General features: G+C 36.0%; 4 protein-coding genes and 1 pseudogene across 5 annotated transcripts; 2 read left to right on the forward strand and 3 right to left on the reverse strand.

Moving 5' to 3' along the window:
• The first annotated feature begins 2,784 nt into the window (after window positions 1–2,784).
• Window positions 2,785–3,603, forward strand: LOC104701717 (21 kDa protein-like). The gene has a single exon (XM_010417456.2). It carries the CDS (start codon window positions 2,866–2,868, stop codon window positions 3,469–3,471), a length of 606 nt encoding a protein of 201 aa, XP_010415758.1. The 5' UTR covers window positions 2,785–2,865; the 3' UTR covers window positions 3,472–3,603.
• Window positions 3,604–6,056: 2,453 nt separating this feature from the next.
• On the reverse strand, window positions 6,057–9,853 carry LOC104701718 (putative phosphoglucomutase, cytoplasmic 2). The gene is made up of 18 exons (XM_010417458.3): window positions 9,684–9,853; window positions 9,404–9,485; window positions 9,244–9,299; window positions 9,047–9,160; window positions 8,863–8,925; window positions 8,606–8,725; window positions 8,399–8,499; window positions 8,206–8,265; window positions 8,016–8,115; window positions 7,746–7,906; window positions 7,555–7,650; window positions 7,361–7,424; window positions 7,192–7,273; window positions 6,933–7,111; window positions 6,777–6,853; window positions 6,554–6,686; window positions 6,342–6,458; window positions 6,057–6,256 (listed from the first exon to the last, which is right to left on the reverse strand). The coding sequence occupies exons 1-18, from the start codon at window positions 9,762–9,764 to the stop codon at window positions 6,185–6,187; spliced, it is 1,758 nt and encodes a 585-aa protein (XP_010415760.1). The 5' UTR covers window positions 9,765–9,853; the 3' UTR covers window positions 6,057–6,184.
• A 5,545-nt stretch (window positions 9,854–15,398) lies between these two features.
• LOC109125530 (F-box protein At3g57580 pseudogene) lies at window positions 15,399–16,640 on the forward strand (annotated as a pseudogene).
• A 497-nt stretch (window positions 16,641–17,137) lies between these two features.
• LOC104701720 (cysteine-rich receptor-like protein kinase 43) lies at window positions 17,138–19,368 on the reverse strand. Its single transcript, XM_010417459.2, has 6 exons — window positions 19,041–19,368; window positions 18,814–18,947; window positions 18,430–18,640; window positions 18,068–18,302; window positions 17,795–17,945; window positions 17,138–17,714 (listed from the first exon to the last, which is right to left on the reverse strand). Exons 1-6 carry the CDS (start codon window positions 19,138–19,140, stop codon window positions 17,265–17,267), a joined length of 1,281 nt encoding a protein of 426 aa, XP_010415761.1. The 5' UTR covers window positions 19,141–19,368; the 3' UTR covers window positions 17,138–17,264.
• Window positions 19,369–24,268: 4,900 nt separating this feature from the next.
• Window positions 24,269–27,838, reverse strand: LOC104701721 (myosin-binding protein 2). Of its 2 annotated transcripts, none has more exons than XM_010417460.3 (4): window positions 26,575–27,838; window positions 26,315–26,494; window positions 24,944–26,219; window positions 24,269–24,850 (listed from the first exon to the last, which is right to left on the reverse strand). In XM_010417460.3, the coding sequence occupies exons 1-3, from the start codon at window positions 27,560–27,562 to the stop codon at window positions 25,024–25,026; spliced, it is 2,364 nt and encodes a 787-aa protein (XP_010415762.1). In that variant the 5' UTR covers window positions 27,563–27,838; the 3' UTR covers window positions 24,269–24,850; window positions 24,944–25,023. The 2 variants fall into 2 exon arrangements, with proteins under 2 accessions (XP_010415762.1, XP_010415763.1); XM_010417461.3 differs by having other exon boundaries at window positions 24,944–26,210; window positions 26,575–27,788.
• Between the last annotated feature and the right edge of the window lie 75 nt (window positions 27,839–27,913).

Genomic DNA, 27,913 nt, shown 5'->3' on the forward strand with positions numbered 1-27,913 from the left:
CTATCTAAGTCTTCAATGCAACATAATTATTATGCCTTTGTGTCAAAATAAAACACATGCAGACAAAAATGTACAAAAGCAATATTGCTGTAACAAAAGGCGGTCGTAATTAGGCAGCAAACATGATTGTGGTAAAGTTAAGTGCGGTCATGTTTTGTTTTATTGTAGTTCAAGTTTTTAGTTAAAGATTATAGTGTTATTGACCGAAACAATTCTAGTAGAAAAAAATAGGTATCTCTGCCAATCAAATTGCTAACAAATTGATGACCCGTACTACACATTTTATAACTAACATTGAACTATTGTTTCACTTCTTGTTATGCACTATTTATCCCGTCTGCTATGTCCATTACACACACTAATTTGATTCAATTGTCTCTCATAGCGGTTGTGCTATTACTGCTCTGCTTGGATCATGTGTTACACACTTACACCGCTGTTGCCAAGTGAAATATTTATGGGCTTACTAAAGCTGCCCAACATGGCAAAGCCAACGTTTATTTCTTAGCTTACATTAAACGAAGGCCCAAATAAAGTAACATTCTCATATGATATTTTTTCTTGAGTTATAATTATATCAATCATACAACCAGAACACATATAAACTTCTTTGATTTAAGACCCCTATTGTTGAGAATAAGGATATAGATATACAATGCACTTGGCAACAGTGGCTCACGCGATGACTCCCTTAAGACGATCAATGATGTTCATTTTAACCGGAATCTCTGGTGAATCAAAGGATTCGATACAACCTCGTCTACATAGCCTATGTCTAAGAGCATATCCGAATGGACCTCAAGCACTTTATCTTCGAAATCTGCCCTTGACATGTCTCAGGCTTTAGGGACCAAAGACTTTATATAATCAACCGAGGTATCGTCGTTTTCGGTTGTGCTACTCAAGTCATTTATCGCCATTTGAATATTTTGTAACGTATACGAATATTTTGTAACGAATAACGAATATTTAAGTATTAGTTTCATAGTAATATAATATGATCAAATTATTTTTATTGTCACATAAAAATTGTTACTGTTTGCCATATATATCCGTGGTAATAATATTTATAGGAAAAATCTAAAATTTACTTTTTTTCAATGAATCTAAATGTTATAAATATAAGTTTACTAAGTAACTAGATTAAGACTTGAAATTTGTTTTACTTATACTGTAATTTTTATATAAAATATAATTTATGTGATTGTTTTTAAAAGTTATATTGGATAAAATATTATGCAATAAAATCATATGTTAAATATGATAACTTGAAAAAAGATGAGAATTTGTTAAAAATACCTTTTTTGGGATATCCCTTTTCAACAATACCCTCTTATTTGAATATTTTCATTTTTACCCTCTTTTACATAATTTCAATGTGTTAAATTAATTTTTAGAATTTTTTTTTTTAGGTTTGGGTTATCATTTTACATTTAGGATATAGTTTTGAGGGGTTAGAGTTTAGTATTTGGAGTTTAGGGTTTAGAATTTAGTGATTTTATTCATAGAAAAGGGATATTTTTGAAAATGACCAACATGAAAGGGTATTTTTAAAAAATGACATAGGAAAAGGAATATTTTTGAAAATCCCCCAAAAAAATACTATTTTGTAAGTTTTATATTGTTAATGATTCTAGATTAACAAAATAGGTGCTCTAGCACGGGTCATAATCTTAGCTCTAATACACCATGAATTTTTGTAGGGTTTGAGACGGTTTAGCATTGTAAATTGAGAAACCATTGTCATTTTTATATTTTTGTGAATATGAGAAATGTATTCTGGTAAAAGGAGATTTACATGTTTTATATTGAAAGTTTGGAAGATTGTCGTTAAGATTTGATTTTTAATTTCAGAATAAGATCTCGGAGATGTGATCATTTTGCGCAGATTTTATTCCTTTTTTATGCTGTAGTGTATATTTTTATTTTCTTTTAAAAGTATATTAACAATGTTGTATAGCAATCAAATCTGCCGAAAATAAATTTGCAATATTGTGTTTTTAGATGTTTGGAAAGAATGTGTTGTAGCTTACAAATCTTCCGAAAATAAAGTTTGTACGGGATGATACAAATTCATTTAACAATTTGGAATATATTCTCTAGCATGATTTTCGGAAACAATTAAGGTTGCGCCCTGTTATTATTTTGTAACCAATGAATATATTATTTAATCTATAACCTATCTATGACCTTTTTGTAACCAATGAATATATTATTTAATCTATAACCTATCTATGACCTATTTGTAACCAACTTATAAAAATAATAAAGTCTACAAAAACAATGTTGTGTACTTCCGTTTTATTATATAGGGGATATTAGTGGATTAATACAGTAATTTAGGGCTATATAGAGAATAATAACTATACGTTATATATAAAAAATTTCATTGGAATACCATTGTCAACATTTGCAATATATATAGCTTTACATTTTGTTTAAAGAAGTTTAAGTTGAGCTATCACATCTCCTAAATTATTTTTTAATATATATCATTAATTTCTATCTTAATAAAATTGTTTATTAATCATTTTTTATTTATTTAACAACTAAACCGTTTTTTTGTCAACCATTGGACCACAACAGACCGACCCATTAGCCTAATCACTACATTCGTAGGGAGCGGACCACTCCACTAAAGTCACTTCACCGACTAAACCGTTTTTATAAAAAATAAACACGCATGCAGAAAAATTGTTGGCAGAACATTCCGGTTCACCTCCAAACTGAACCAAATGTTTTGCTCTTATTAAATCTCATATTTAATAAGTGAGATAACATGACGGATAAGTCATTTCAAAAACCCTATAAAATAACTCCAAAAGAAAGGCTCATGAATCTAAAAGTCCAAACACATCACACAATATGGTAACAATGATGAGACATATTCTCTTTATTCTTCTCTTATCATCCCTTCTCCAACCAATCCTCACCGTTGATCCCCCACTCCCATCATCTGACGGCTCCGATTTCATCCGTAAGAGCTGCAACACCACACTATATCCGGACCTCTGCTTCTCAACTCTCTCCTCTTTTGCCAACTCCATCCAAAATGACTCGAACCGCCTCGCACGCGTAGCCATCTCCTTCACTCTCCACAACACTCTCGACCTTCTCTCTTACCTCCAAAACTCTTACAACCGCGACCAGCACCCAACCCCCGTCCTCAAAGACTGCTTCGAGAATCTGAAAGACGCCGTCGATGATATGAGAGGTTCGATGAAACAGATGAAAGAGCTTGTCTCTCCGTCTGGCTCAGTCCAATCATTTAGGTTCCAGATGAGCAATGTCAAAACTTGGCTTAGCGCAGCTCTCACTGACGAATATACTTGTACGGACGGGTTCAAAGACGTCCACGAAGACAACTCCATCAGAGATGACGTCTGCTCACGAGTCGATGCCGTCAAGAAATTGACCAGCAATGCCCTCGCTTTAGTTAACCGCTATGCCGACGAGGCAATAATACATTAATCAATATCTCAGTCATCGATCAAGTCTTTCTTTTTCTTGAAAATATGAACATCATACTTGCAAAGTTTAAAAATGTAATTATAAAAAAAAAGTATAAATGTAATAATAAATGTGAGTTTTCCTTTGTTGTTACTATAGTACTTTTGAGTCGGAATATTTTATTTACTTGGAATATAGTTCAGTCTTTCCAAATAATATAAAACGACGACAATGTAAAAAGAATCAGCAAAATCTTTTCGTTTATTTTTTTTCAATTCAGTTGTCGTTTTAGGGATTTCCTAAGATATTTTACAGTACGTTTATAAGAACGTGATAATTAAATAAATAATTGAACATATATATCTATGTTTACGTCTAAATAAGTTTCTTGATTTATTGATAAAGAAGCCGATCGACGCATAATTGATAATTTGCATGCATGCGCTGTAGCTCCACTACATATACTCGGTTTGAAGTATATTTTGTCGGAGGTGCTATCGAATAAACTCAAGTATTACAGGACTATAGTATAGATAATTCTATTAAGGATAGGAAAAAAAAACTTATATAATCATTTGGCCCCTTTTATTATCGATGTATATAAAATTAAAATCAAACATGAAAATAGTAGTAAAATATTATAAATCTGTAATAATTGGTTTTTACAAGATATCATATATTTCGGTTGACGCGCTATCACGGTCCAATACTACAGTAAAACCTCTATAAATTAATAATATTGAGACCATGAAAATCTATTAATTTATCGAGGTTTTAATTTTTCGATAAATTAATTTATAGAGAGACTTTCCTAATTTGGTAAAAAAATCAAAAATAAGAATATTTTTATAAAATCAATTCCAAGAAAAATAACAATTATCATGTTTTGAAAATAACACTCAAAGATTTTTATATAGTAAAAATATTAAAAATAAATTCTAATAAAAAGTAATGTGTATATATATATATATATATATTTAGATAATTTTATATAATTATTAATTTACATTATTGATGGACCATATATTTATAAAGGATTTTCAAAAAAATATTATCTTATTATATTATCAAATAGTGTCCAAAATTACATTTATCCCAACTTGGGACCAAAGAAAATTATTAATTTATAGCGATTATTAATTTACCGAGAATTAATTTATAGAGGTTTTACTGTATAATTTAAAGGATGAGATAAACGAGGGGAGTACAATAAAAAAAATACAACTATTTCAAATATCTTTGGTATTTTGGTATTTTGTAATTATATGGATTTTATTGTAAAGTATTAACTAATCCGGACAAAGAGCCACTCAACTAGAGTTTCTCTCATGCTACAGAATAACATACGAAACCCAACGCATCCTAAAACGTCTCTCGATCTCCAATATATATATATATGATTATTTACGATGTTTGCTAAGCGCATACACGCAAAACACTTTCTTAAACACTGATAAGTACAGCTTGTATATGATAGATCTACTAGACTAAAACACTTGGGAATTTATAGTTAATTAAGACTTGTTTATATGTCATATCATCCGATCCATTGCTTTCTAAGCCGGCCGGAGATCTTCGTCTTATACACTCGGATTCGATCATTAAACATTGGACCCTTTTATATAAGTCTGAGACTATGTGTAACCTGTTGTGCTAAATCGAACAATTTTGGTGTGAAAGTCCACACTTTGAACTACATTCAACGCAATGATAACACTAGTTGACGGTCTAAGATTATGAGTCAACCCCATATAAACGAGAATATTCGTACCAACTCTACCTCACTGATGTAACTAATATAATATATTTTTAATATAAAAATGTTACGTTTTCGATTATTCTTTTAAAGTATTCTTGTAGGACTCTTTCAATATTTGGCAATTGGCAGTATAATTTTACAGAAATTACAAAATATATACGTAACATCATTACAAAAAAGGTTTGTTACCGAATGATAGGTGATCTTACACTAAACTCGATGCTTTGAATATGGATAGAACCAAGAGACATACCCAAATGTGTAACATAGCTAACAATCAACTTTATATTGGAAAATGATGGTTAGCTAAATCATTTGTCATTGTTGAGACAAAAGCCAAGTAAAAGACAACAAATATGGAGAAAGGAAAACGGAAGAATGCCTAAACTGGGAGGAGTGTTTTGATGGTAATGATGCCTTTCTTGTCTTTTGGATTTTAAAACCAAATACTGTAAGAACCCGTGAACCATGCTCATCTTTTTTTTTTTTTTCAACAAAGATTATACAACCTAGCACCTACTTCTGTTATATACTGTAATCTCTTGTTTTTGTTCCCTGGGTTAATTAATCTCGCGGTTTTGTATTACCAATAACTTAACAGGCGTAAAAGACCTCTCGGAATATTTGGTTGGTCTAGTTCACGATACAGTTAATAAACATTTATATTCTAGTTTGGCATCGCATTCTCTCGGGTCCATTATCTATTTGCGTACACCGCACCCCACAGCTATTAGGTATCAGTTATTGTTGGATCGCTTTTTCCTCTTGCTACCATCTGGCGCACATGCTCCGATGTTGTGACATTTTTCTTTTTCTTTTTGGGAGTCGAAACAAAGCTAGAATGTGATTGCGAGCCTAATGTATTTTCCATTATAGACGTATAATTTTGTATAATATCGTATCACTCGAGTAATTCATACGAAATGAAGTTATAAGAACAGTACTTATCGGAGACATCATCTTGGGAAAGCAATATTATGTAATGACGGTTGGGGATGATCGCCCGGTGAACTCTTGCAATTTTGACAGCTTTAAAGCAACATCAACCTGTGAATAACCAGACATTAACAACACAGTTTAGCGTTTGGTGTTAACAAACATGACAAAGATCGATAAGGTATCTGAATCTGACCAGAGGAGCGAGAGCATCCTGAGAATCTCGGCTAATCTTTGAGGCGTCCTTCTCATACTGTTCAATGTAGACCCTTACTGTCGCTCCTTCCGAGCCAGTTCCTGAGAGACGGAACACCTTCAATGGACAAGAGAAACAGACCCGGATTAGCTTCTACTACATTAAGTTCTTGATTCTGTGTTTATGAATTCATTTTAGACATATTGACTTACAAGTCGTGATCCATCCTCAAACAAGTATCGGATCCCTTGGTGCTTTGAAACAGAGCCATCTACTGGATCATTGTACTCGAATTCATCTGCACTTGCAACATTTGCCACTTCCGGATGAATTCCCTTTATAATCCTGACCAATTATCTAAGAACATGAGTCTGGAGTCTGAAAAGTCATTCAAATAAAAAAGGAATGGATTTGAAACGAAGTGGCGAGAGATACTCGTTGACATCAGGAAGTGAAGATTGTAACTTAACCAAGAGCCCCATGAGTTCTTTAGCTGCAGTTGCGTCAACATTCTATGGATGAAATATTTAGAAATTAGTAAATGGTAAATGGTATTCGTTTGTAACCCAATAACGAAATTTTCAGTTTTACCTCATAGTCGTATCGAGTGTAATAGTGACGGCCATAAGTAGCCCAGTGCTGGCGGACGATGTCTTCAACCGTCACGAGTTTTGCATTCCCTTCAAGGCTTTCCTTGTTCTTGTGAGCCAGTATGGATAACCAAGCAAGAACTGCCCAAATCCCATCTTTCTCACGGATATGATCCGAACCTGAGGAAAAAGGTTGTTTGTGAGCTGTGTACGGTTCTTAAAGTTTTAAGACATGTGATGATCTAGCAACAGACACTAACCAGTTCCAAAACTCTCTTCTCCACATACAGAGCACATCCCAGCATCCATAAGATTGCAAAAAAATTTCCAGCCTGTTGGAACCTGGAAGATAGATATATGAGAAAAACGGACCAAGTTAAGTAATTGCAGTAGATAGAAGCTAGAGAGAAGCTGCACAGTGACATGTACCTCAAAGAACTTCAAACCTAAAGTTTTTGCAACGACATCAAGGGCAGCTGAGGTTGGCATGCTCCTAAAACACAAATGTGAAAGTTGAGAATTAAATGAGAAAATAAATATTGTACAAAATGTATGACACCAAAGTCCAGCTCTTTCAATCTATGACCCATAACAAAAACAAGAAGAAGAACCGGAATGCATACCTAGCAACACCTTTCAAACCAGACCTGAAGTATGGTATGGCCGCAACAGCATTTGCAGCAATTATGGCAACTGAATCCGAAGGAGTTACAAAAAACCTGCGGAGAAGAGATAATTTTTGGTTAAAGGTAAGAGTGGTATACCCGCTCTAGATCTCTGTGCTCTCACTGAAAAAAGTACATGAGTCTGCTACCTTTTACCAAGGATCATGTTTCTGTCTGCATCACCATCAGCAGCGGCGCCAAACTCTGGAGGCTCGACTCCGGCATCATCAGTTTTACTCAATCCCATGCGTGCCACTAGCTCCTTAGCATAGGTAAGATTGGGATCCGGATGACCTCCTCCAAAGTCCTCCTGTACAAGTTTTGTGTTGTGCAAAAATCATAAGACACCACTGCTAAAAGTGTATATGTAATCATTTTAGGAAATATCATATCTCCTCATTAGAAAGAAAAAGGTATACCTTTGGTACACAGTTTAACAACGAACTTTCTTGTGCACCTAGTTCTTCGACAAAGATGCGGTGTGCATAGGCTCCAGCCACCCCATGCAATGCATCAAAGCTTTATTGAACGATGAGAAATAAACATTAAAGACATGGAGGAGCCTATACAGGCAAACAAACTCAAAAAGGATGTTGATAAACTACATACCAGAACGTAAATTTTGGAGACGATAGCAATTTCTTGATGGATTTAAAGTCAAAGATTGACCTGAAGAGACGAAAGAATTCTTTAGATCATTGAGAGCGCAAATTCTGGAACCATTCTTTTTAAGGCATAGACCAGACTAGAGGGATTAGAATATATGATTTGTTCTCTCAGATACAAAGATAGAAATACTTACTTCATTAACTTAACATAGTCATCTGCAGAATCAAAGACTTCAACGTCAAATTTTCCTTCAGGTCCCTCAAAGCTGGTTATACCAATAGCAGAAATATCCACCTGTTGCGTTCAATTAATAAGACCACTAAAAACATGATTAGTAAAATACAAGTAAAAAGAGAAGATGATAGGACAAATAAGAGGGTCACTCAGAAATGTTAGATACCCTGGGTAGATCTTCCGCAATTGGATACTCCTTGATTGTCTTTGTGTTCTCGTAAATCTTATCAGTAACTGATTCTGGAGGTTGTCCACCATTTTCCATATTGTACTTAATTCCGAAATCCTGTGAATAGAATAGCAGGAAATCAGCAGATGGTCTCAGAGAGACGAACATATAGTTTTACTAAACTGATGCAAGGATTCACACAGAATACCAAGTGAGTGTATCGAAGGGAATAGGCACAAAAAAACAGAACTGACCTCAGTAGGACCACCAGGATTATGACTTGCTGTTAATATAAATGCTCCTGTGGCTTTAGATCCCTGAAATTGAAGACTCAGTTTAGTTTCTCATCACGTCATTACATCCATAACCTCAGGCCTTAGACAACAACAACCCAAGAGAAAAATAACTAGTATAAGAGGATAGAGGAAGATATCTCACATCAGCCCCTACTCTTTCACGAATAATAGCTGATACAGCAGGAGTTGATAGCAGACCATTTTGACCAACCCATACACGTCTAACACCATTAGCCGCTGCCATCTTAACTATAATCTGTTCCACGTAGGAATCTAAGTTGTATCAAGACTTCAAGTTTCTGAGAATAACTACACGAATGGTAAAAGCTTTTTTTTTACCTGAATAGCTTGCTCTGAATAATAACGACCATCACCAGAAACCACAAGTGTGGCACCTGCACAAGTTATTAAACAAATACACCTTCTTACATCAAAACTTGCAGTCATCTTCTTAAATACAAACAACAAAACCTTTTTACCTAAACAACAAAACATCTACCTTTAACTTTATCAGGAGTAAGAGCATCAAACGTCGCCTGAACAAAATTTTCTAAGTAATTTGGTTGCTTATACACTTTCACCTGTCAAATTAGACCCAACCATAACAAAATCCATCAGAGAGAGAATTGAACGACGCAATCAGTACAACATCTAGTTTCGGGAATCTTCCAAATTCGATGATACGAAACTATAAAATTCAAATCTCATCGGATCGGATCAGATTGTTGAACCAACTTACTAAAATTAACTTCAGTTCCTAATAATATCTATCTACAAACCTTCTTACGGAGTCCAGAAGTTCCAGGTTTCTGGCCATCGATAGGCGAAGTGGAGACGACAGAGACCTTGAACGACACCATTTTTAAAATCTGCACAGAATCGAACAAGCTTGAAGGTGAAGGTGAAGGACGAAGAAGATGATAAAAGCACAGAGCTGAGGAAGGAGAGTAGAACGAGAAGCTTATTAGGATACATGAGGACTGGTTATTGATTGGTTCACAATCGGTTAACTCTGGTACAATTAGTTTGGTTAATAAGTGTTAGTATATAAGGAAAATGTGGATGGTATTATGTGATTAAGCTTTGTAAGATACATTTTATTTTTGGGTTAACAAAAGTTTGTTAGAACCGTTGATGGTTCTCTTCTTCTTCGTCTTCTCCAATATGTTTTCCGGTGAATCAGATTATTAATATGGTATCAGAGCATTGCTCTTGAGTCTTCCGCTTCGTTCGATTTCATTGGGAAACTTGTGAGAAGTTCAATTGAGAAAGATGAGTTGTACGATTTCTTTTCTACAGCTTGTGAGGATTCTTATTGCTGCGATCTTTGAGCTTATCGTCGGCATATTCTTTGGGTTTTCCATTCTTCTTTTTGTTTCTCATCTTTGATTGACCTTCTTCGTGGCGATTATCTCTTTTCTTTTGTCAAATTCGTTGCGATTTCTTGCGATTTTTTTTTCATTCTTTCGTTGAGAATGGGATCTTTTGTAGCTCCTTCTTCGGTTAACCCAACCAATTCGAATCCGCGTGAATCTAATGAGTCTTCGCGTTTTCAAACGGATCAATATGAGAATCCGTATTATCTGAATAGTAATGATCATGTTGGTCTTGTTTTAGTATCGGATCGACTTACAACAGCTTCTGATTTTCCTTCTTGGAGGCGATCTATGTTGATGGCATTGAATGTGCGAAATAAGATGGGTTTCATCAATGGTACGATTCCTAAACCCTTGGATACGCATCGAGATTTTGGAACTTGGTCTCGTTGTAACGATATAGTGAGTACTTGGTTGATGAACTCGGTCGATAAGAAGATAGGTCAAAGCTTGCTTTATATTTCTACTGCTGAGGGAATGTGGAGGAGTATACTCTCTAGGTTTAAGCAAGATGATGCACCTAGGATTTTTGCTATTGAACAGAAGCTTAGCAAGATTGAGCAAGGATCTCAGGATGTCACTACTTACTACACATCTTTAGTTTCTTTGTGGGAAGAACACAAGAATTATGTGGAATTACCTGTTTGCACATGTGGAAAATGTGAGTGTGATGCGGCTGTTAAATGGGAGAAACTACAACAGCGAAGTCGAGTGACTAAGTTTCTCATGGGATTGAATGAGAGTTATGAGCAATCTAGGCGTCACATTTATGTTGAAGCCAATACCAACTATCGAAGAAGCTTTCAATATGGTAACTCAAGATGAGCGACAAGGGGTCATTAAACCACTTACATGGGTTGATAATGTGGCTTTTCAAACTACGACTCCTGCTTCTTATGATGGTGATAATGCTTATGTGGCTGCTTATAATACGATGAGGCCTCAGAAACCTGTTTGTTCACATTGTGGACGTCTCGGACATACGATACAGAGATGTTATAAGCTCCATGGTTTTCCTCCGGGGTACAAAACTGGTGGTTATAAGGGTAATGGTACGATGTAGAACCAATCTTCTTTCAACCCTCGTATGCAGACCACTCAAATGCAGCCTCGGATGCCTCAAACTCAACCACGGATGCCGATGGTCTCTTATGATCCTATTCAGAAGGCGAATGCTGTTGCAAATGTTTATGCAGAACAAGTACCTTATTCCTCTACGATTGGTCCTTATCCATATGTAGCTCCTTCTGACTTGCTGTCTCCTGCTCGACTCGATGGTAATAATCTTAATACACCACTCTTTACACCACAACAATTGCAACAGATTTTATCACAGTATACCTCTCAAGTACCAGCTCAAGAGCCTGCAGCTACTTCTAATATTGCTACGGTTACTGAACATGGTCTCATGGCTTCCACTTCCACTTCTCTTACTATCCCCTTTCCTTCTACTAGTTTACGATATGAAAACTACATTCTCACTTTTCAAAAACATGCTCTTTCTTCTCTTCAACAATATCTTGCGCCCAATGATTGGATTATTGATAGTGGTGCGTCTAGTCATGTTTGTTCTGATTTAGCAATGTTTAGAGAGTTGGTACCAATTTCGAATGTTACGATTACTCTTCCGAATGGTACTCGGGTTCCTATCACACACACATGCACCATATGCATAACCAAAGCATTGATTTTACATAATGTTTTACATGTTCCTGATTTCAAATTTAATCTGATTAGTATAAGTTCTTTGGTTCAAAGTTTATTTTGTTCTGCTCATTTCTTTCCCAATTGTTGTCTTATTCAGGAACTTTCTCAGGGCTTGATGATTGGGAGGGGTAGACTCATCAATAATCTCTATATTCTTGAGACAGAACCAAAGACCCTCTCACCATCTCTTCCTGCTGTTTGTTCTTTTTCTGCTCTTGCATTCTCTGATGGAGTTCTGTGGCATCATCGACTTGGACACCCATCTTCTGCAGTTTTACGAAGTCTTGTTAGTGTCATTCCTTCTCTTAAGTCTGTAGTCTCGAGTGATTCACCATGTCAAATATGTCCTTTAGCTAAACAGAAAAGATTAGCATATGTTTCTAATAACAATTTAGCTTCACAACCTTTTGATTTAGTCCATTTAGATGTTTGGGGCCCTTTTGGTACTGAGTCTGTTGAGGGTTTCCGGTATTTCTTTACTTTGGTTGATGATTGTACTCGAGTGATATGGCTTTATATGATGAGGAATAAAAGTGATGTTTCTACAATATTTCCTACTTTTCTTAAACTGATTTCTACTCAATATGACTCAAAAATAAAAGCTATTCGTTCTGATAATGCTCCTGAGCTTGCTTTTACTGATATTGTTAAAGACCAGGGCATGTTGCATCAATTTTCATGTGTATACACACCACAACAAAATTCGGTAGTAGAACGCAAACATCAACACTTGTTAAATGTTGCTAGAGCCTTACTGTTTCAATCGAATGTACCTTTAAAATACTGGAGTGATTGTGTGATGACTGCTGTGTTCTTGATAAATAGGATGCCTTCCCCTTTGTTAAAGAATAAGTCTCCTTTTCAGGTTTTAAGTAACAAGGTTCCTGATTATAGCATGTTAAAAAGTTTTGGTTGCTTATGTTTTGCATCCACTCCATTACATGATAGGCATAAATTTTCACCAAGATCAAAACCCTGCATTTTTCTAGGATATCCATCTGGTTATAAAGGGTATAAGATTTTAGATATGGAATCTCATTCAATCTCTGTATCTCGTAATGTCATTTTTCATGAAATTTTTTTTCCTTTTAAGACATCTGAATTGTTGTCTCACGTTGTTGACATGTTTCCTAATAGCATTTTACCAATGCCTGCACCATTACATTTTGTTGACTCTTTGCATTCGCTTGATGATGTTGATATTGATATCCCTGATAAACTTGATGCATCGCATACATCTGCATCTGACACTACACGCTTGGACCCTGGTACTGTTCGTGTAGATAATTTAATCGTATCACGGGATACAGTTCCTACTTCTCTTCTTGTTGCTAGGCCTAAGCGAACTGTAAAGACTCCCTCCTATCTTTATGAATATCGTTGTGCTCTTGATCCTTACATTTCAACGGATTCTCCTACTCTTCAACCACAAGAAAACGCCTTTCCTTCTAAACCTCATACTACGCCCTATCCTCTTTCTTCTGTTATTTCGTATGATCGTTATACACCTCTTTCCCAATCTTATATTTTCACATATACTGAACCTAAAACCTTTGCTCAAGCCATGAAATCAGTAAAATGGACCAATGCAGCTGGTGAAGAGCTTCATGCTCTAGAGATTGCTCATACTTGGGATGTTACAAATCTCCCGCCAGGTAAAAATGTTGTTGGTTGTAAATGGGCATTTACCATTAAGTATAACCCTGATGGTTCAGTTGAACGATACAAAGCCAGGCTTGTGGCTCAAGGGTTCACACAGCAAGAAGGTTTGGATTTTCTGGAAACATTCTCTCCAGTGGCTAAACTAACGAGTGTGAAATTTCTTCTTGGTGCTGCTGCTAAACAAGGATGGAGTTTGACACAAATGGATGTGTCTAATGCTTTTCTCCATGGTGACTTGGAGGAAGAGATTTACATGAGTCTTCCTCAGGGCTATACTCCTCCACTAGGTGTTACTTTACCACCTAATCCAGTTTGTCGCCTTCGTAAGTCTTTATATGGCTTGAAACAGGCTTCTCGTCAGTGGTATAAGCGATTGTCCTCTGTTTTCTTGGGGGCAAACTTCGTTCAGTCTCCTGCTGAAAACACTCTCTTTGTAAAAGAGCGACCCGGTTCTTTTATTGCAGCTTTGGTGTATGTCGATGATATACTCATTGCTAGTAATGATGACAAGGCTGTGGAGACATTGAAGGCATTGCTGCGGTCAGAGTTCAAAATCAAGGACCTTGGACCAGCTCGATTCTTTCTTGGCCTGGAGATATCTCGTTCCTCGACTGGTATTTCCGTGTGTCAAAGGAAATATGCCGAGAACCTGTTAGACGATGCAGGTTTACTCGGTTGTAAACCAAGTCCTGTTCCTATGGACCCAAGTTTGCACCTTACGGCTACGATGGGAACGCCTTTATCTAATCTTCGAACCTATCGGGAACTTATCGGGAGGCTTCTTTATCTCACAATCACCAGACCGGATATCACCTTTACTGTTCATCAGCTCAGTCAGTTCATTTCTGCACCATCTGATATTCACCAACAGGCGGCTCATAAGGTTCTCAGGTATATTAAAGCTAACCCTGGTCAAGGCTTGATGTACTCTGCAGACTCGGACTTGAGCTTAAATGTCTTTTGTGATGCTGATTGGGGGAACTGTAAGGATACTCGATGTTCTATTACTGGATATTGTGTATATCTTGGTCATTCTCTAATCTCATGGAGGTCCAAGAAGCAGGGTGTTACTAGTAGAAGCAATACAGAATCCGAATATCGCAGTATGGCTCAGGCGACTTGTGAAACTATTTGGTTGCAACAGTTATATAAGGATCTTCATCTTCCTGCTACAGGTCCTGCTAAATTGTATTGTGACAACAAGTCTGCTCTGCATATCGCTATGAATCATGTCTTCCACGAGAGGACGAAGCATATAGAAATTGATTGTCATACAGTCCGAGATCATATCAAAGCTGGTACGCTCAAGGTCTTCCACGTTCCTACAGAAAATCAACATGCTAACATTCTCACCAAACCACTTCATCCAGGTCTTTTTATGGATTGCTTTCTAAGATGTCATTATCAAGCATGTATCTTCCAAACTAGACATCTTTGATACTACAGACTTGAGAGAGGCGTATTAGGATACATGAGGATTGGTTATTGATTGGTTCACAACCAGTTAACCCTGGTACAATTAGTTTAGTTAATAAGTGTTAGTATATAAGGAAAATGTGGATGGTATTATGTGATTAAGCTTTGTAAGATACATTTTATTTTTGGGTTAACAAAAGTTTGTTAGAACCGTTGATGGTTCTGTTTTTCTTCGGAGAATTTTCGGGTGAGTCGAATTATTAATAAAGCTGACGCGTGTCTCTTTTTTATCTTTTACTATCTAACTTTTTTATTACTCTTAACAGTCTCCGACGAGTTTAATTTTCTTTTTTTCCTAAATCCTTCTCCGGTGGAACAATCACGAACTCCGGCGAGTCCGATGGAAAGAGGGAAAAACATGGAATCGCTCCCAACTGATCTCATTCTCGAGATATTCACGAGATTGCCGTCGAAGTCAGTCGCTAGCTTTCGTACCCTGTCGAAGCACTGGGCGTCTACGCTTCGCAGTCCAGATTTCAAGAAGCTCTTCCTGGCCAGGTCCTCGTCTCTTGTTTGCCGTCGAAAGATATAGATATAACGAGTGGCTCTTCTTCTCGTCGCCTCAGCCACAGAACAACCGATATAATGAGAAGTCTCTTCTTTTAGATTATCATGCCAAGTTCTCAGGAGACGTGAGCCAATACATTTGTAGCTACGCCTCAGGTTTGATCTATTTCCCTTTTGTGCGGATCATTGATGAGGACAAGCCTTTGATTTGTAACCCTATCACCGGAATGTATGATGATGGCTTACAAGTCAGGAAGCCTTGATGATCATCTAGAGCAGCCTAGTGGATTGAGTTTGGTCAACTTTAAGGGTAAATTAGGTGTGATTAATTGCAATTGTGCTTACTCTGGTGGTGGAAGACTTACCGTTGTTGAGTTGTGTATGTGGGTTCTAGAGGATGTCCAGACACAGGAATGGGTGAGATATGTCTACACTCTGCCGCAGAATGAAGTCCTTGGTTCCTGCAAATTTTCAGTTGCTGGAGTGACTGCTACAGGTGACATTGTTTTGTGTATGTAAACCGTACTATGTGTTCTACTTCAACCCCCTAAAGAACACTCTCCAAAGTGTTGAAGTCCAAGGTTTTGGAGAAGAGCTTGAAGCAGTTGAGAATCGGGGTGTAGTTTATGCCTTTGTTGACTATGTAGAGGGTCTTAGTCTTAACGATGCAAAGCTACTCAAGTCAAGCCTTTATGAAATCAAGAGTCTCTGCTCCTGCCGTCAAAAGGAAGGGCAGCATAACCACATCGGGGAAGAGGTATGATGATGGTATGAGTAAGGAGAAGAAATGAAAGAGATATCAGTGAAGATGAAGACAAAAGAAGAAGAGAAGAGTATAAGAGTGTAAACAATGAGACTAGGAGTAGGTAAAAAACAATATGCGTTTATGTTCTTTAGCTAATAGTTATAGACGTTGGTTTGGTAAGTCTGTGAATCAAATCTAGCTTTGGTAAATCGTATGTACCTTTTGACTATTTTTGTTGAATCTAGATTTCTTTTATAATTCAATTTCTCTTCAGTTTTAAATCAGTAAAAAAAATTCGCAGATTGTAGAGTTTATATGTATACTTTGATGCTGTCTCCTACCGTTGCACATAAATTTTGCCTTGTTACCATTGTCGGGACGAGGTCTCTGCAAGAAGAACAAGCGCAGCAGAACAGGTAAGAGTATCTGCGAACCTAGAGTGAGTACAGGTGTTGATTTGTTTTTCTAATCTGATCTTCGAGGCCAAGCCAAATTAAAAGTCAAGACTTGGTTACAGAAAACACAAAATGGTAGCTGCAGGTTCCATTTCCATAACTGAACCACATTGTTCAGCATGAACCAATTACTCTGTTTAATGTAAAATTACAGTTAATGGTCATTGTCAAATTTATCAAGAGAATACTGTTTTTTTTTTAAATGGGACGAGTTATTTTATTCAAATATACAAAATGTAACAAATGAATCATATATATATATATATATATATATATATATATATATATATATTTTCCCTATAATATGACAAAATCATACTACAAAGCTAAATCACTACAGCAGTCAAAAATAATAATTTACTTTTTCAAAACGAATAAAATGAAAATATATATTGCTCGCTAATTACAATGGACATTGTGACTTTATGTACTTCAATAACTCATAGGTCTTTTACCGTGAGGATCTGAGCTAGAACTCTGACCAGCACTTCTAGTGGCATGAGTCCGTGTAGACGTCCTTGAAGATACGGGGGTACCTCTACCACCGGTTCCGGTGTTTGTGTTCAGGTTTGAACCGAAAGAATCTGTACTCGAACCAGTGGTCGACATTGTTCCAAGTGATGCTGCTGTTCCTGAGGAACGACGCGTCCGACGGCGGTATCTAGATCCCGGGACACCAGGATGATCCGGTTCTTCTAGATGTCCAGGTTTTCTCGAGAGAAGTAGAGATACTCGTCTCATTGGTGGTCTTTGATGGGGATCACCTTGAACGCAGAGAAGACCAATCTGAACGCAGAGTTTGACTTGGTCCGGATCAGCTGAAGCTGCTATGTCCGGGTCAACTATCTCCATGGTCCTGCCTTTCTTGTACAGTTTATATGCCTGTGTCACACAATCAGGAAATCTGTTAGCATCTATTACATTACGCTGGAGTATGTGACCAGAGAGACTAGAGGCTTTACCCATTCAAGAAGAGTCTGGTCAGGGTGTCTCATGCTAAAACTGGAGTTCTTCTGCCCACTTACAAGCTCCAGAACCAAAACCCCAAAGCTGAATACGTCTGCCTTAACCGATAGAACCCCGTGCATTACGTACTCTGGCGCCATATAACCACTGCACATAAGTAATAGAAAGAAGCAGTGAACGTTAATAAACATAAAACACCAACAAACAAAAAGAGTCCGAATGAGACATTTAGTAAAACGAATACGTAAAATGAGCTAGAGAAAGCATACTTGGTTCCTGCGACTCGAGTGTTGACGTGTGTTACATCTTCCTGATACAGTCTGGCCATCCCAAAATCTGCAATCTTAGGAACCCATTTTTCATCAAGCAAAATGTTGCCAGCCTTAATGTCCCTGTGGATGATACAGTTTGGCGCATCTTCATGGAGATAGAGCAGTCCTCGAGCAATGCCTGTTATGATCTCAAGCCTCTGCTTCCAATCTATCTCTGACTTTCTATTGGATTCTGCAATCAAACAGAGCAAGCACCACATGTTAAAAACGCCTTTCTTACACTATCTTTCATACTTGAATGTACAATCTAGAAGTCTAATTAAACAGCAGTAGCAACAACGAGAAGATAGATAACTTACTGAAGAGGACCTTGTCGAGGCTCTCATTGACGACGTACTCATAGACCAAGAGTTTATCATCTCCGTGTGTACAATAACCCCAAAGATTAACGACATTGCGATGCTGGACTTTAGCCAACAACTTAGCTTCGTTGACAAACTCGTTTTTGCCTTGCCTTGAAGCTTGAGCTAGCCTCTTCACTGCTATGTCTCTCCCGTCAGGTAATCTTCCCTATTACACACCAATCAATCTCATCAGCCAAAACTAACACAAGCCATTAAAAACACACAGACACAATAATACACTTCAAACAACATTACAACCACAACACTCACTAGACTAATGATCTGCAACATCTAAAAAAGGAAACTTTGAGATCTGGGCATGTCAGAATTGGGGGTTACCTTGTAGACGGGTCCAAATCCACCTTCACCGAGCTTATGGGTAGGATGAAAATCTCTGGTAGCGGAAACTAAAACTTGAAAAGAGAAAACTTTCTGCTCCAAAGCAGCAATTCGCTCAATATCATCTTCAAGACCTTTAAAAGCCAACGAAGAAGAGATGAGTCAATCAATTTACACAAACCCTAAAGAAACCAAATGAAAAGCTTGAATCAAAACGGGATCTTTACCTCGATTGGAGCTGCGTTTGAAAGGTTTGATGATGTTCTGAAAGAAATTCATGGACTTTGTTAAGCCCAAGTTGTTCTTTTGAGAATGATTAGTGACCATCCCATGGAAAAGGAACGACAGAGTGGTTTAGGGGATGTTAACAAGAAAGTAGAAGAAGAAGCTGATTGTGATTCGGTGGCGTAAAGTAAGGGTTTTGATCAGGTGACGTTTCAGATTGTGATTTGGAGATGGGTTGAGGAAGAGGAAGAAGAAGAAGCGAGTTCGTGATTTGTCTTTGGCTTATTAGAAAAGTAAAGAATTTGAGATGTGATGAGAGATTCAAAGGGAGAGGTTATGTGAGGAAGGATGGGCTTTTAGAGACCAAAGTCAAGGATGAATTCGTGTTTTTTTTTTTTTTTTTTAAGATTTGGGACACATGGATAAATTAATAGTCAACAAAGTCTTCTTTCTACTCTCTTTTTTTTTTTTCAAACCAAATTCACATTTTTCTAATATTATTTTAAGGTCATGTATTAGGAATAAAGTGATGATGTTTTTAAATTTTTATTTTATTTTATGATATTTCAAGTTAAAAGTTTTAGATAGTGTGGTGCTTTTATTATTATTTGTTTATTGGAGATTTTAGAGCACGTTAAAACTATTAGTGGGGGTTATTAGTTTAAGATTTGAAAAGAGTTTTAAAGACTTTAAATGTTATGTAGAATCTGTTGTTATTAGATCAAGATTTTGTTAAACTCTGTTAAAATTTAGTGTTATTAGTTTGTGATTTGTAAAAAGTCATTTAAAATCTTAACAAATCTGAGTTATTGGATTCAGACTTTTATAAAATCATTAAAAATTTGTGTTATTCAATTAAAACAAAAGAGTCTAGGATTGTTAATGAGTTCAATTATTATGTTATTGGTTCATGATTTTAGACACTTTCTTTACAAAATAAAGTCATGGAAAGTATCATAAAAATACAGGGATTGTTTGGAGGACTTTACAAGATTTTAGAAAACTAATCAACAAAACTCTTTAGCAATCTTTAACAATCTTTCACTTATTCATTTTTAATGATTTTGTTGAACTCTTCAAAAATCTTCATAAATCTCAAACCAATACCACCCCCTTAGTTTTGAAATTTTTAATCATGTAGCCGGATTGAACATCCAGGAGCATAAATTTCGTATATTAGTTTAGTGTTTTTACGGATACAAATAACTATTTCTAAAAAATGATATGTTTTGAAATTATCTAAGAAAAAAACAAAATTTACGAAAATGAAAAAAAATTGTAATATCACAAAAAAAGTTGGTCACTCCTCCAACTCCAACATTAGAATTTAGAAGACATAACAATCAACTAATCTTTTTTAAAGTGAATTTTGATTCTGATCGATTATTGGGTTAAGGATCTAAACACATTTTAAATGTTTGCAATATTAGTTATTTTTATTTTCAACTACTTTTGTCTCAATATAATTGATTTCTGTTCACGCGCAAATAAGTAGAAGAATAATAGAAAAACAGTGCGGATAAATCAATTTAAAGAAAATATAATGAGTAAAATTATTATTTGAGATTTAAGATATTGTGTAAAAAAAATATGTAAATAATTTTTTTTTTGTTTATTCAAATTTGCATTTATTTTCTTTAATATATGTTTCACCCGTGAAATATTTGAACTTGGAAAAAAAATTTAAGATGGTATAGAAAGTTTTGATGTTTTTTTTGTGGTTCTAAAATCAAATTCATGTTTCACATTATTATCAACATCACTATGCTATTAAATAGATAAAGCAAAAAATTTTAGTCTAATCAATTTAATTTAAACTAATCCTAAATTTAAAAGTTAAGATTTATGTTCATAGAAATATATATTTCTAGAAGAAAAAAAAAAGAATACTGTAAGTAAGTATATAAATCTAAAGTTAAACGTGAGCAAATTCAAAATATTGAAGATATGAGAATCATATTTGTCCAAGCACAGATGCCAAATTTTAATCATTATATTTCGAATACATGACATCATTGCTCAAACCAAGCGGCCTAGGTTTAAGATCTCTCCCCAAACCAAAGCTCGCAGCATATTTTTGATTCACAAGACCTTAAAATCAGAATGATCATATAGACAGACTTTTCTTCACGCTACGTGGTGGGTGATATGGTTGGAGCATGCATTTAGTGTAGTGTTTCACTGTTTCTAATATATATATGGTGACAAAAAAATCAAATCTTATACGTATGAGAGATCACCGTGAACAAAAACAAAAGATGAGATGTGACATCACTGAAGATGACGTTAATGGGAAAAGGTTGACACAACTTGGCCATAAAGTAACCTTTTATGAACGGTGAAGGAAGTGCAAGTGCAGATCTAAGACGCGTTCTCTTGACTTGGTTCGTTCCGTCAAGCTTTGGTCCCCCCTTCACCCCTCTCTCTCTCTCTTCTTGACTTATTTATTTCTCTCTTTTGTAATTTTAGACACGAGTCCTTCCTACCAACTCTTTTTTTTTTTTTTTTTGGTTAGCCAAAAACCATTCACTGATTAACTCAAATTTGTACTGTATATCTAAAAATATAATTTGTTTCTGGTTACAAAATTGTAGATAGTCTTCTTCTCTCCCTGGACAAAGTAATATATACTATTAATTTTCTAAGGTAAAATATGAAGTTCATTGTTTTTAAAAGTTTGGAGGTAATAGACGGTGGAAAGTATCGCTCAGCTGTCTTGCAGTCAGTCTAGGTTTGTTATCGGTGTGTTCCTCTATATTGAAAATTAATTGGGTCAATGAAAAAAAAAAAAAAAAGAGATAACCAAACAAGCAACTCTTTTAGAAGTCTTTTTCTTTCTAGGATGTTTAGTATCTATCCACCGAAAAGAAGTTGTAACAAATGTCAAGAAACCATTAAATATTACTTACAATTTACACTGTAATTTATATTAGATGTCTCTGTCTACGCTGCCACAAACCAATGTTAACAAGTTCGACTGTGAAAAACTCATATTACAGATATTAATTAGTTTCAAGTTTTAGTATCACAAAAAATAGAGGGAAACGTCTTTGATTTTTTTTTGGTCTTTTCTGCGTATGTTTTTAGCAGTATCAATTTATGTCATCGTTCTAGAGAACTTTGGTTTAGTGATTTTTAGAATGATCTTCTTTTTTTTCGCTGGAATGTTAAAATTCTTAGTGGCCAGCATGATCAGAAAGAGGTCACAATCTATGTGAACAACAACAGACTATTATTTGGAAGACTTTTTAGAAACTCACAATGAAAAGATACTTAGATAAAAAATTTAAAATAATACTATAAACTCAATTTTACTCGGTCGGAGGTTCGACAACAATTTCTGATTTAGAAAATAGTAGAATCATTGAATCTTTATACAATTGAAATGGTACGTGGAAATGAGTCTTTCTACAGTTTTGCTCTGCCATAAAATAAAACTTAAACGTCACCGTCATTTCGCCAAAGTTTTCAACCAAAACTAATTTTCCTTTTCCATTTGTGGTTTAAACGCCGCGTAGCATTTAGCATATCTAATGATACTTATAAACAAGAAACTTTGAAAGAGTCGTACGGTACGGTATCAAACCAAATCGGGCACACGCTTATTTGTTAATTTTTGTGTGTGTTTTTTCAACGCACATGCATGCTTTTTTGTCGAATATGATGATAAAACAAGAGTAGCCTTCAAGTAAAATATACCAAATCCAAATGTCATATTCTAAATTCATCGTCTAATCAACGTAAACAGAAGTATGTTTGACTTCTTTGAATTTTCAGGTCGAGTTTATTGCATCCGTTAAGCCCATTTAATCAGGCCGTATATACTAACACCATGATGGTGGGTCAATTAATTAATTTAGCTTATGTTTAGGTATCCAAAAATAGATAAACGTCTTATTTGAGTTTGATCTCTCTCAACCATGTTATCGGTTTAGCACTTTGGTTTAATGCATCCGTTTAAGCCCATTATATCAGGCCGTATGTACTACACCTGATGATGGGTCAGTCATTGATAATACTATTATGCACAATCAGGAATCCAGGTTGAAACCATTTGGACCTTCTTTTTTTTTTTATGATGAAACGTATGGACTTTTATTTAAGCTTTATTGGTTCTCTTGGTACACTTAAAGAGTAAATGTTTTCTTTTAATATATTTTCTCGTTCAAATCTGTATAGCACCTAACAAGTTATGGAATATTAATTTTAGTCTCTTTTTTCTTGAAGTATAGATAACAAGGAAAGGAAGCAGAGCAATGGGTTTCAATATATATACAAACTGATCAAGTCTAATTAGTATAGTTAATGACTTAAGACTAACTACACTTTCACATATTTTAAATCATTGTATAGCTCGAGTTCCTTACATCATGCATTTAGTTATGCAACTATATATTTGACCAATCATGTAATGGAAGTATGGAATATATACATTATATGTGGACATAGAATCGTAGGCATGTACCAGTAAAAGTAGAGATTTAAATAGATAAACGTATATCTAGGAAGGTTGGACGCATAATTAAGTGCACATGAGCGTCTGGAACTTTAAGAGGATCGCCGAAAGTCACAATTTTCGATCTCCATTATTTTTAGAAGTTTAAGTACAACTATATAGTATATAGTATATAGTATATACTTTCTTCTTCACCCACTATAAAGGCTCCGGCTTCAGGTCATAACATATTTATCAAAACTTAAGAGCAACTAACTTTTTGGTGATAATATGAGCAAACCTTTGTGAATCTCTTAACTGTCACATGATTTGGGTTAGCTAGCTAGCTAAAAGCTAGTTGTCATGTAAAACCACATACAATAGTATATTGATACATAAAGTTTAAGAACGTTTAGGATTCTGATTCATTTTTTTAATTTCTTTTTTTGATGAAAGTGAAAATATAAACAATCATATATTGAATTGATATATGAACGATATCACTTCTTATTAAAACTTCGTACTTGTTTTTTGTTTAAAGCCAACGTCTTAAAATTTATATGAAGTTTGTTGATTTTATACTAAGTACCAACCAATATATTCGTTGCTTGTAACCAAATCAGTTCCAATCTCAACATAACTTGAAAGTAGAACCTTCAGGTGAACCCATGACAATCTCTTCTCTGGTGAAAATTTCGATAAGACACAAAAGCATATTTAGCGTACGACCAAATTTGAAAGTAACAAAAGAAGACAAAGAACTCGTCTTTCTCCCCGAGTGATTGCAAAGCGTAATAGTAGTTACCAAGTTACATTCAACCAAAAAAGAAGACAAGATTACAAATGAAGAGGTTACTTACCCCACCTAAACGCAATAATTCTAAACTCTCCCCCGAAAATTTCTAAATGTTGTGAAAAGTCCAAAAAAACAAAGAAAAGCATATGCACAAATTGGAGTTGGCATCTTTGCTGAAATCATTCCAGCTCTGCCACAAACATCCAAAGAAACTGACAGCTTTGCATTTGACATTTTTTAATACCAATATCTCACCTTACTACTCAACTACACTACACTACACACACATACTCTCATCATTCTACCTTTTTCTATTATACCACCCACCACCACTCATAAAGACCACTCCCCAAATTAAAAAGGTGAAATTTACACTGACACACTTCAATATATATAAAAAAAAAACCAAAAAAATTTAATTAAAACACGAAGAGAGACGAACATTCTGATCTGACACTTTTTCCTCAGAGTATATACTTCAATACTTTGACTTTATCTAAGACTTTTTTTTTATGGCGTTTTCTTCTTCATCTAGACCTTTGTTTTTTCTTCCATCCCAAGCAACACTGTCACTTTCCCACCTTATTACAAACAAACAAATTTGGATATTTTAAAGTGTGATCGCGGACATGAAAATAATCATATTCTTTAGTCAACAGAAATAGGTTATATACCTGTATGATTGTTTTTGTTCATTATGTCACCATGCAAAGAGTGAACTGATCAAACCCAAAACTCAAACTCAAACTCGAACTCAAAAACTCATGTCTCCGTTCTCTTTAACACGATTAAGATCAATGTTTCTCAGATCACGTAGATGTTGCAGAATCTCATGTAGGAGATGTACACCTTTGTCCCCTTTTTTCAATGAACCAACACAATGTCTCAAGAACTCTCTATCTGCCTCTAGAGCTTCTAGTCTCTCGTAAAGCTCATCCACTTCTTCTTCTATCGTCACATTCTCGCCACTCTCCGATTCATCAATCCCGTTTTCATGATGGTTTCCGTTACCTAGCCCGTTCTCCTGCAGCTCTCCATCGACAGCATCAAACAGGGGAAGCAGTCTCTTTGACTTGATGACTCTGTGTTTCCCGTTTGTTTCCTTACCATGAAAATGCCCGTTCCCATTCTCAAACGTTTTAACTTCCTCGTCCCCATCCTCTTCGTTATTAAGATCAGTGAGTTTCTCTTCAAGAAACTTCAATCTCCCAAGAATCGAAAGCCTCTCTCCTTCATAATCATCTAAACACTCATCAAGACGAAGCACAACATCAACTGGTGTACTCTCCATCTCACTATCACTGTATTTCCAATCTGAAACTCCTTCAACGTTCTTGTGATCACGATGTACATCTCCGTTATTGTTGTTCTCATCTGAATCCCCATTGTTTCTATACGAATCAACAGAAGAATCTCTCATTCTCCTCCTCAACATCCCCATTTTCTCTTTAGCTTCAAACTCCTCCAATCTCTTTCTATACACTTCCAGCTCCTTCTCCAGCTCAGCGTTCTCTTTCTCTCTATTCACCATAAGCTCGTTCAACAGCTGCAAAGCTTCTTGATCGAACTCAGCTTGCTCCTCCATCATTCTCTGATACTGCAACGCTTCCATCTGCATAGCCGCTTTCTCTTCATGCAACCTGTTGATCATCGCCATTGTTTCATTGGCAGCAATTGCAGACGCGTTCCTCTCTTCCTCCAGCTCCTCGTATAAAGCAGTAAGCGCTTTCCTCTCTTCTTGTAACTCTAACTTCAACTTGTCCACGGTGAGTACTACTCCTCCTTCAGAACATTCAATACCATCAACCGATTCTGTTCTTCGCTCTAAGTGAAACATAGCATTATGTAGACTATGCGATCTTTCCAAGGAAGCAGGAGTTTCTCGAAACCGTTCCTCATTGATGTTTGTTATTGTTCTGAACTCTAATGTATCCTCCTCCTCTGTTTCATCTAACAGAAACGCTCAAATCAAAAACAGAACAATACAACATACGCAAAAAACGTAAAAATGCTTCGGTAGGTTTGTGTATGTATAAATTAGTTACCATGATCGTTGTCAACGTCGTCGTTAGAATTATGGAGTTGTTGTTGGGATGTAACATCTCCGAGTTGCTCGTGATCAGGAATCTCTGTACCTATAGAAACCTCCGCGTCTGTTTCTGTTTCTGTTTCGTTGTCGTCGTCGTCGTCGTTATGCATTTGGAGCAAATCATTTGTTGAAGCACCTGAAAATATACTCACCAAACCGTAAATACACGGCAAGATTGTAAGAAACTTCAGTTTAAAGCTACGCAAAGAATGTTACCTAGATTCGTCGTCACCGCATCCTCCGCTTTGGATTCATCAGCTGCCGTGATGATTACTTCTTCCTCCTCCTCAGCTTTGGATTCATTAGCAGCAGTGATGATTACCTCTTCCTTCTCCGCCGTGAAATCAGGCTCAGCGCCGAAATCAAGAATAAAATCTCCGTTGATATCGGAAATCTCACGAACTTCATCGCTCGGTTTGTAGAATTCAACAGGAATCAAATGAGAGTCTTCTTCATCGATATAGAACTCAAGGTTTTGCTTACGAGCAGACTCTGAAGTCTCGACCTCTACAGCCAGATCCACTTTGTTTCCTTCTTCTTCTACAGTAATAACCTCTTTGTTACAGTCGAAACTTGATACATAGCACGAGAACTCCTCATCAATATCATCATCATCATCGTATTCTTCTTCTTTCTTCTTCTCCTCTGTTTCTTCTTCCAGTACTCTTCGTTCTACAGAATGATTCAAAGTCACGGATCCTGTATTTTTATCATCTTCATCTTCTTGTTCGAGTACGAAGACCGATCGAGGGAACTTAAGACCATTGTAAACCTGGCCTTCATCTCCGATCGGATAATCAACAATCCCCAAATCAGACTCGATCGGAGCACATAGTGACGAACTTATCTTACCACCAACCAAAAAAAAATCATTGCGAGATTCTTCAACTTCTTGAACAGGTTTGGAATGAGTGTGAACACCACGAGACCGTTGTTGTGAATTCGAAATCTCGAGAGCGTGATCGTCGCAGAGGAGATCTCTAGGTTTACGAGAAGAAGCGTCGAAGAAACGATCGAGTCGAGAGCAGAAGAGGCAAGGACGTTTGAGACCGAAGTAGTCAGCGAATCTGAGGATGAAATAAGAGAAGAGAGAGTTTAGAAGAATGAAGAAGATGAGTGACCATTCGAGAAAAGCGTAGACGAGGATTAAAGTGATTCTGTTTGTTTTCCGGTGGATCAGACTCGCGAATCTATTAGCCGCCATGGATGAATGATCTTGATAATTTTTATTTACAGAGAGAGAATGAGAATGGGAGAGAAAGAAGGGTGTGGGTAGAGGGACGAAGTTAGGAAGGAGAGAAAGACTTGTCAGCTTTAAGTAAGTTTAGCCGGAGAAATCAAACCGACCCAAGTATGACTTTTTTTTTTTTTTAATTCTTTTTCCTAAGTTGAAATTTTGATTTTGATTTTTTTTTGACAACTGTACCAACAACAATAATAATATTATTTGGGAAATGTAAAACTAAAATGTCAAGAGTTCAGGAAAAATAAAATAAATCTATGGATAAGTAAAGGATTAATGTCAAAAATAATACTATGTTTATTATAATGATAG

Source organism: Camelina sativa, chromosome 7 (genome assembly GCF_030686135.1).
Source record: "Camelina sativa cultivar CO46 ecotype springtype chromosome 7, ASM3068613v1".
Taxonomy (NCBI): Eukaryota; Viridiplantae; Streptophyta; class Magnoliopsida; order Brassicales; family Brassicaceae; genus Camelina; species Camelina sativa.

Bases quoted from the DNA above. Each gene is read 5' to 3' on its own strand.
- LOC104701717 (XM_010417456.2), top strand. From the start codon at position 2,866: ATGGTAACAATGATGAGACATATTCTCTTTATTCTTCTCTTATCATCC.
- LOC104701718 (XM_010417458.3), bottom strand. From the start codon at position 9,764: ATGGTGTCGTTCAAGGTCTCTGTCGTCTCCACTTCGCCTATCGATGGC. The intron at 9,161-9,243 runs GTAAAAAAAAAG...TACGTGGAACAG, and splicing joins ATTCAGAGCAAGCTATTCAG to ATTATAGTTAAGATGGCAGC. The intron at 6,854-6,932 runs GTAAAACTGAAA...TTTCATCCATAG, and splicing joins ACACTCGATACGACTATGAG to AATGTTGACGCAACTGCAGC.
- LOC104701720 (XM_010417459.2), bottom strand. From the start codon at position 19,140: ATGGTCACTAATCATTCTCAAAAGAACAACTTGGGCTTAACAAAGTCC. The intron at 18,948-19,040 runs GTAAAGATCCCG...TGGCTTTTAAAG, and splicing joins CAAACGCAGCTCCAATCGAG to GTCTTGAAGATGATATTGAG. The intron at 18,303-18,429 runs GTAAGTTATCTA...GTTTGATTGCAG, and splicing joins CCTCGACAAGGTCCTCTTCA to AATCCAATAGAAAGTCAGAG.
- LOC104701721 (XM_010417460.3), bottom strand. From the start codon at position 27,562: ATGGCGGCTAATAGATTCGCGAGTCTGATCCACCGGAAAACAAACAGA. The intron at 26,495-26,574 runs GTAACATTCTTT...GTATATTTTCAG, and splicing joins TGCGGTGACGACGAATCTAG to GTGCTTCAACAAATGATTTG. The intron at 26,220-26,314 runs GTAACTAATTTA...CGTTTCTGTTAG, and splicing joins CGACGTTGACAACGATCATG to ATGAAACAGAGGAGGAGGAT.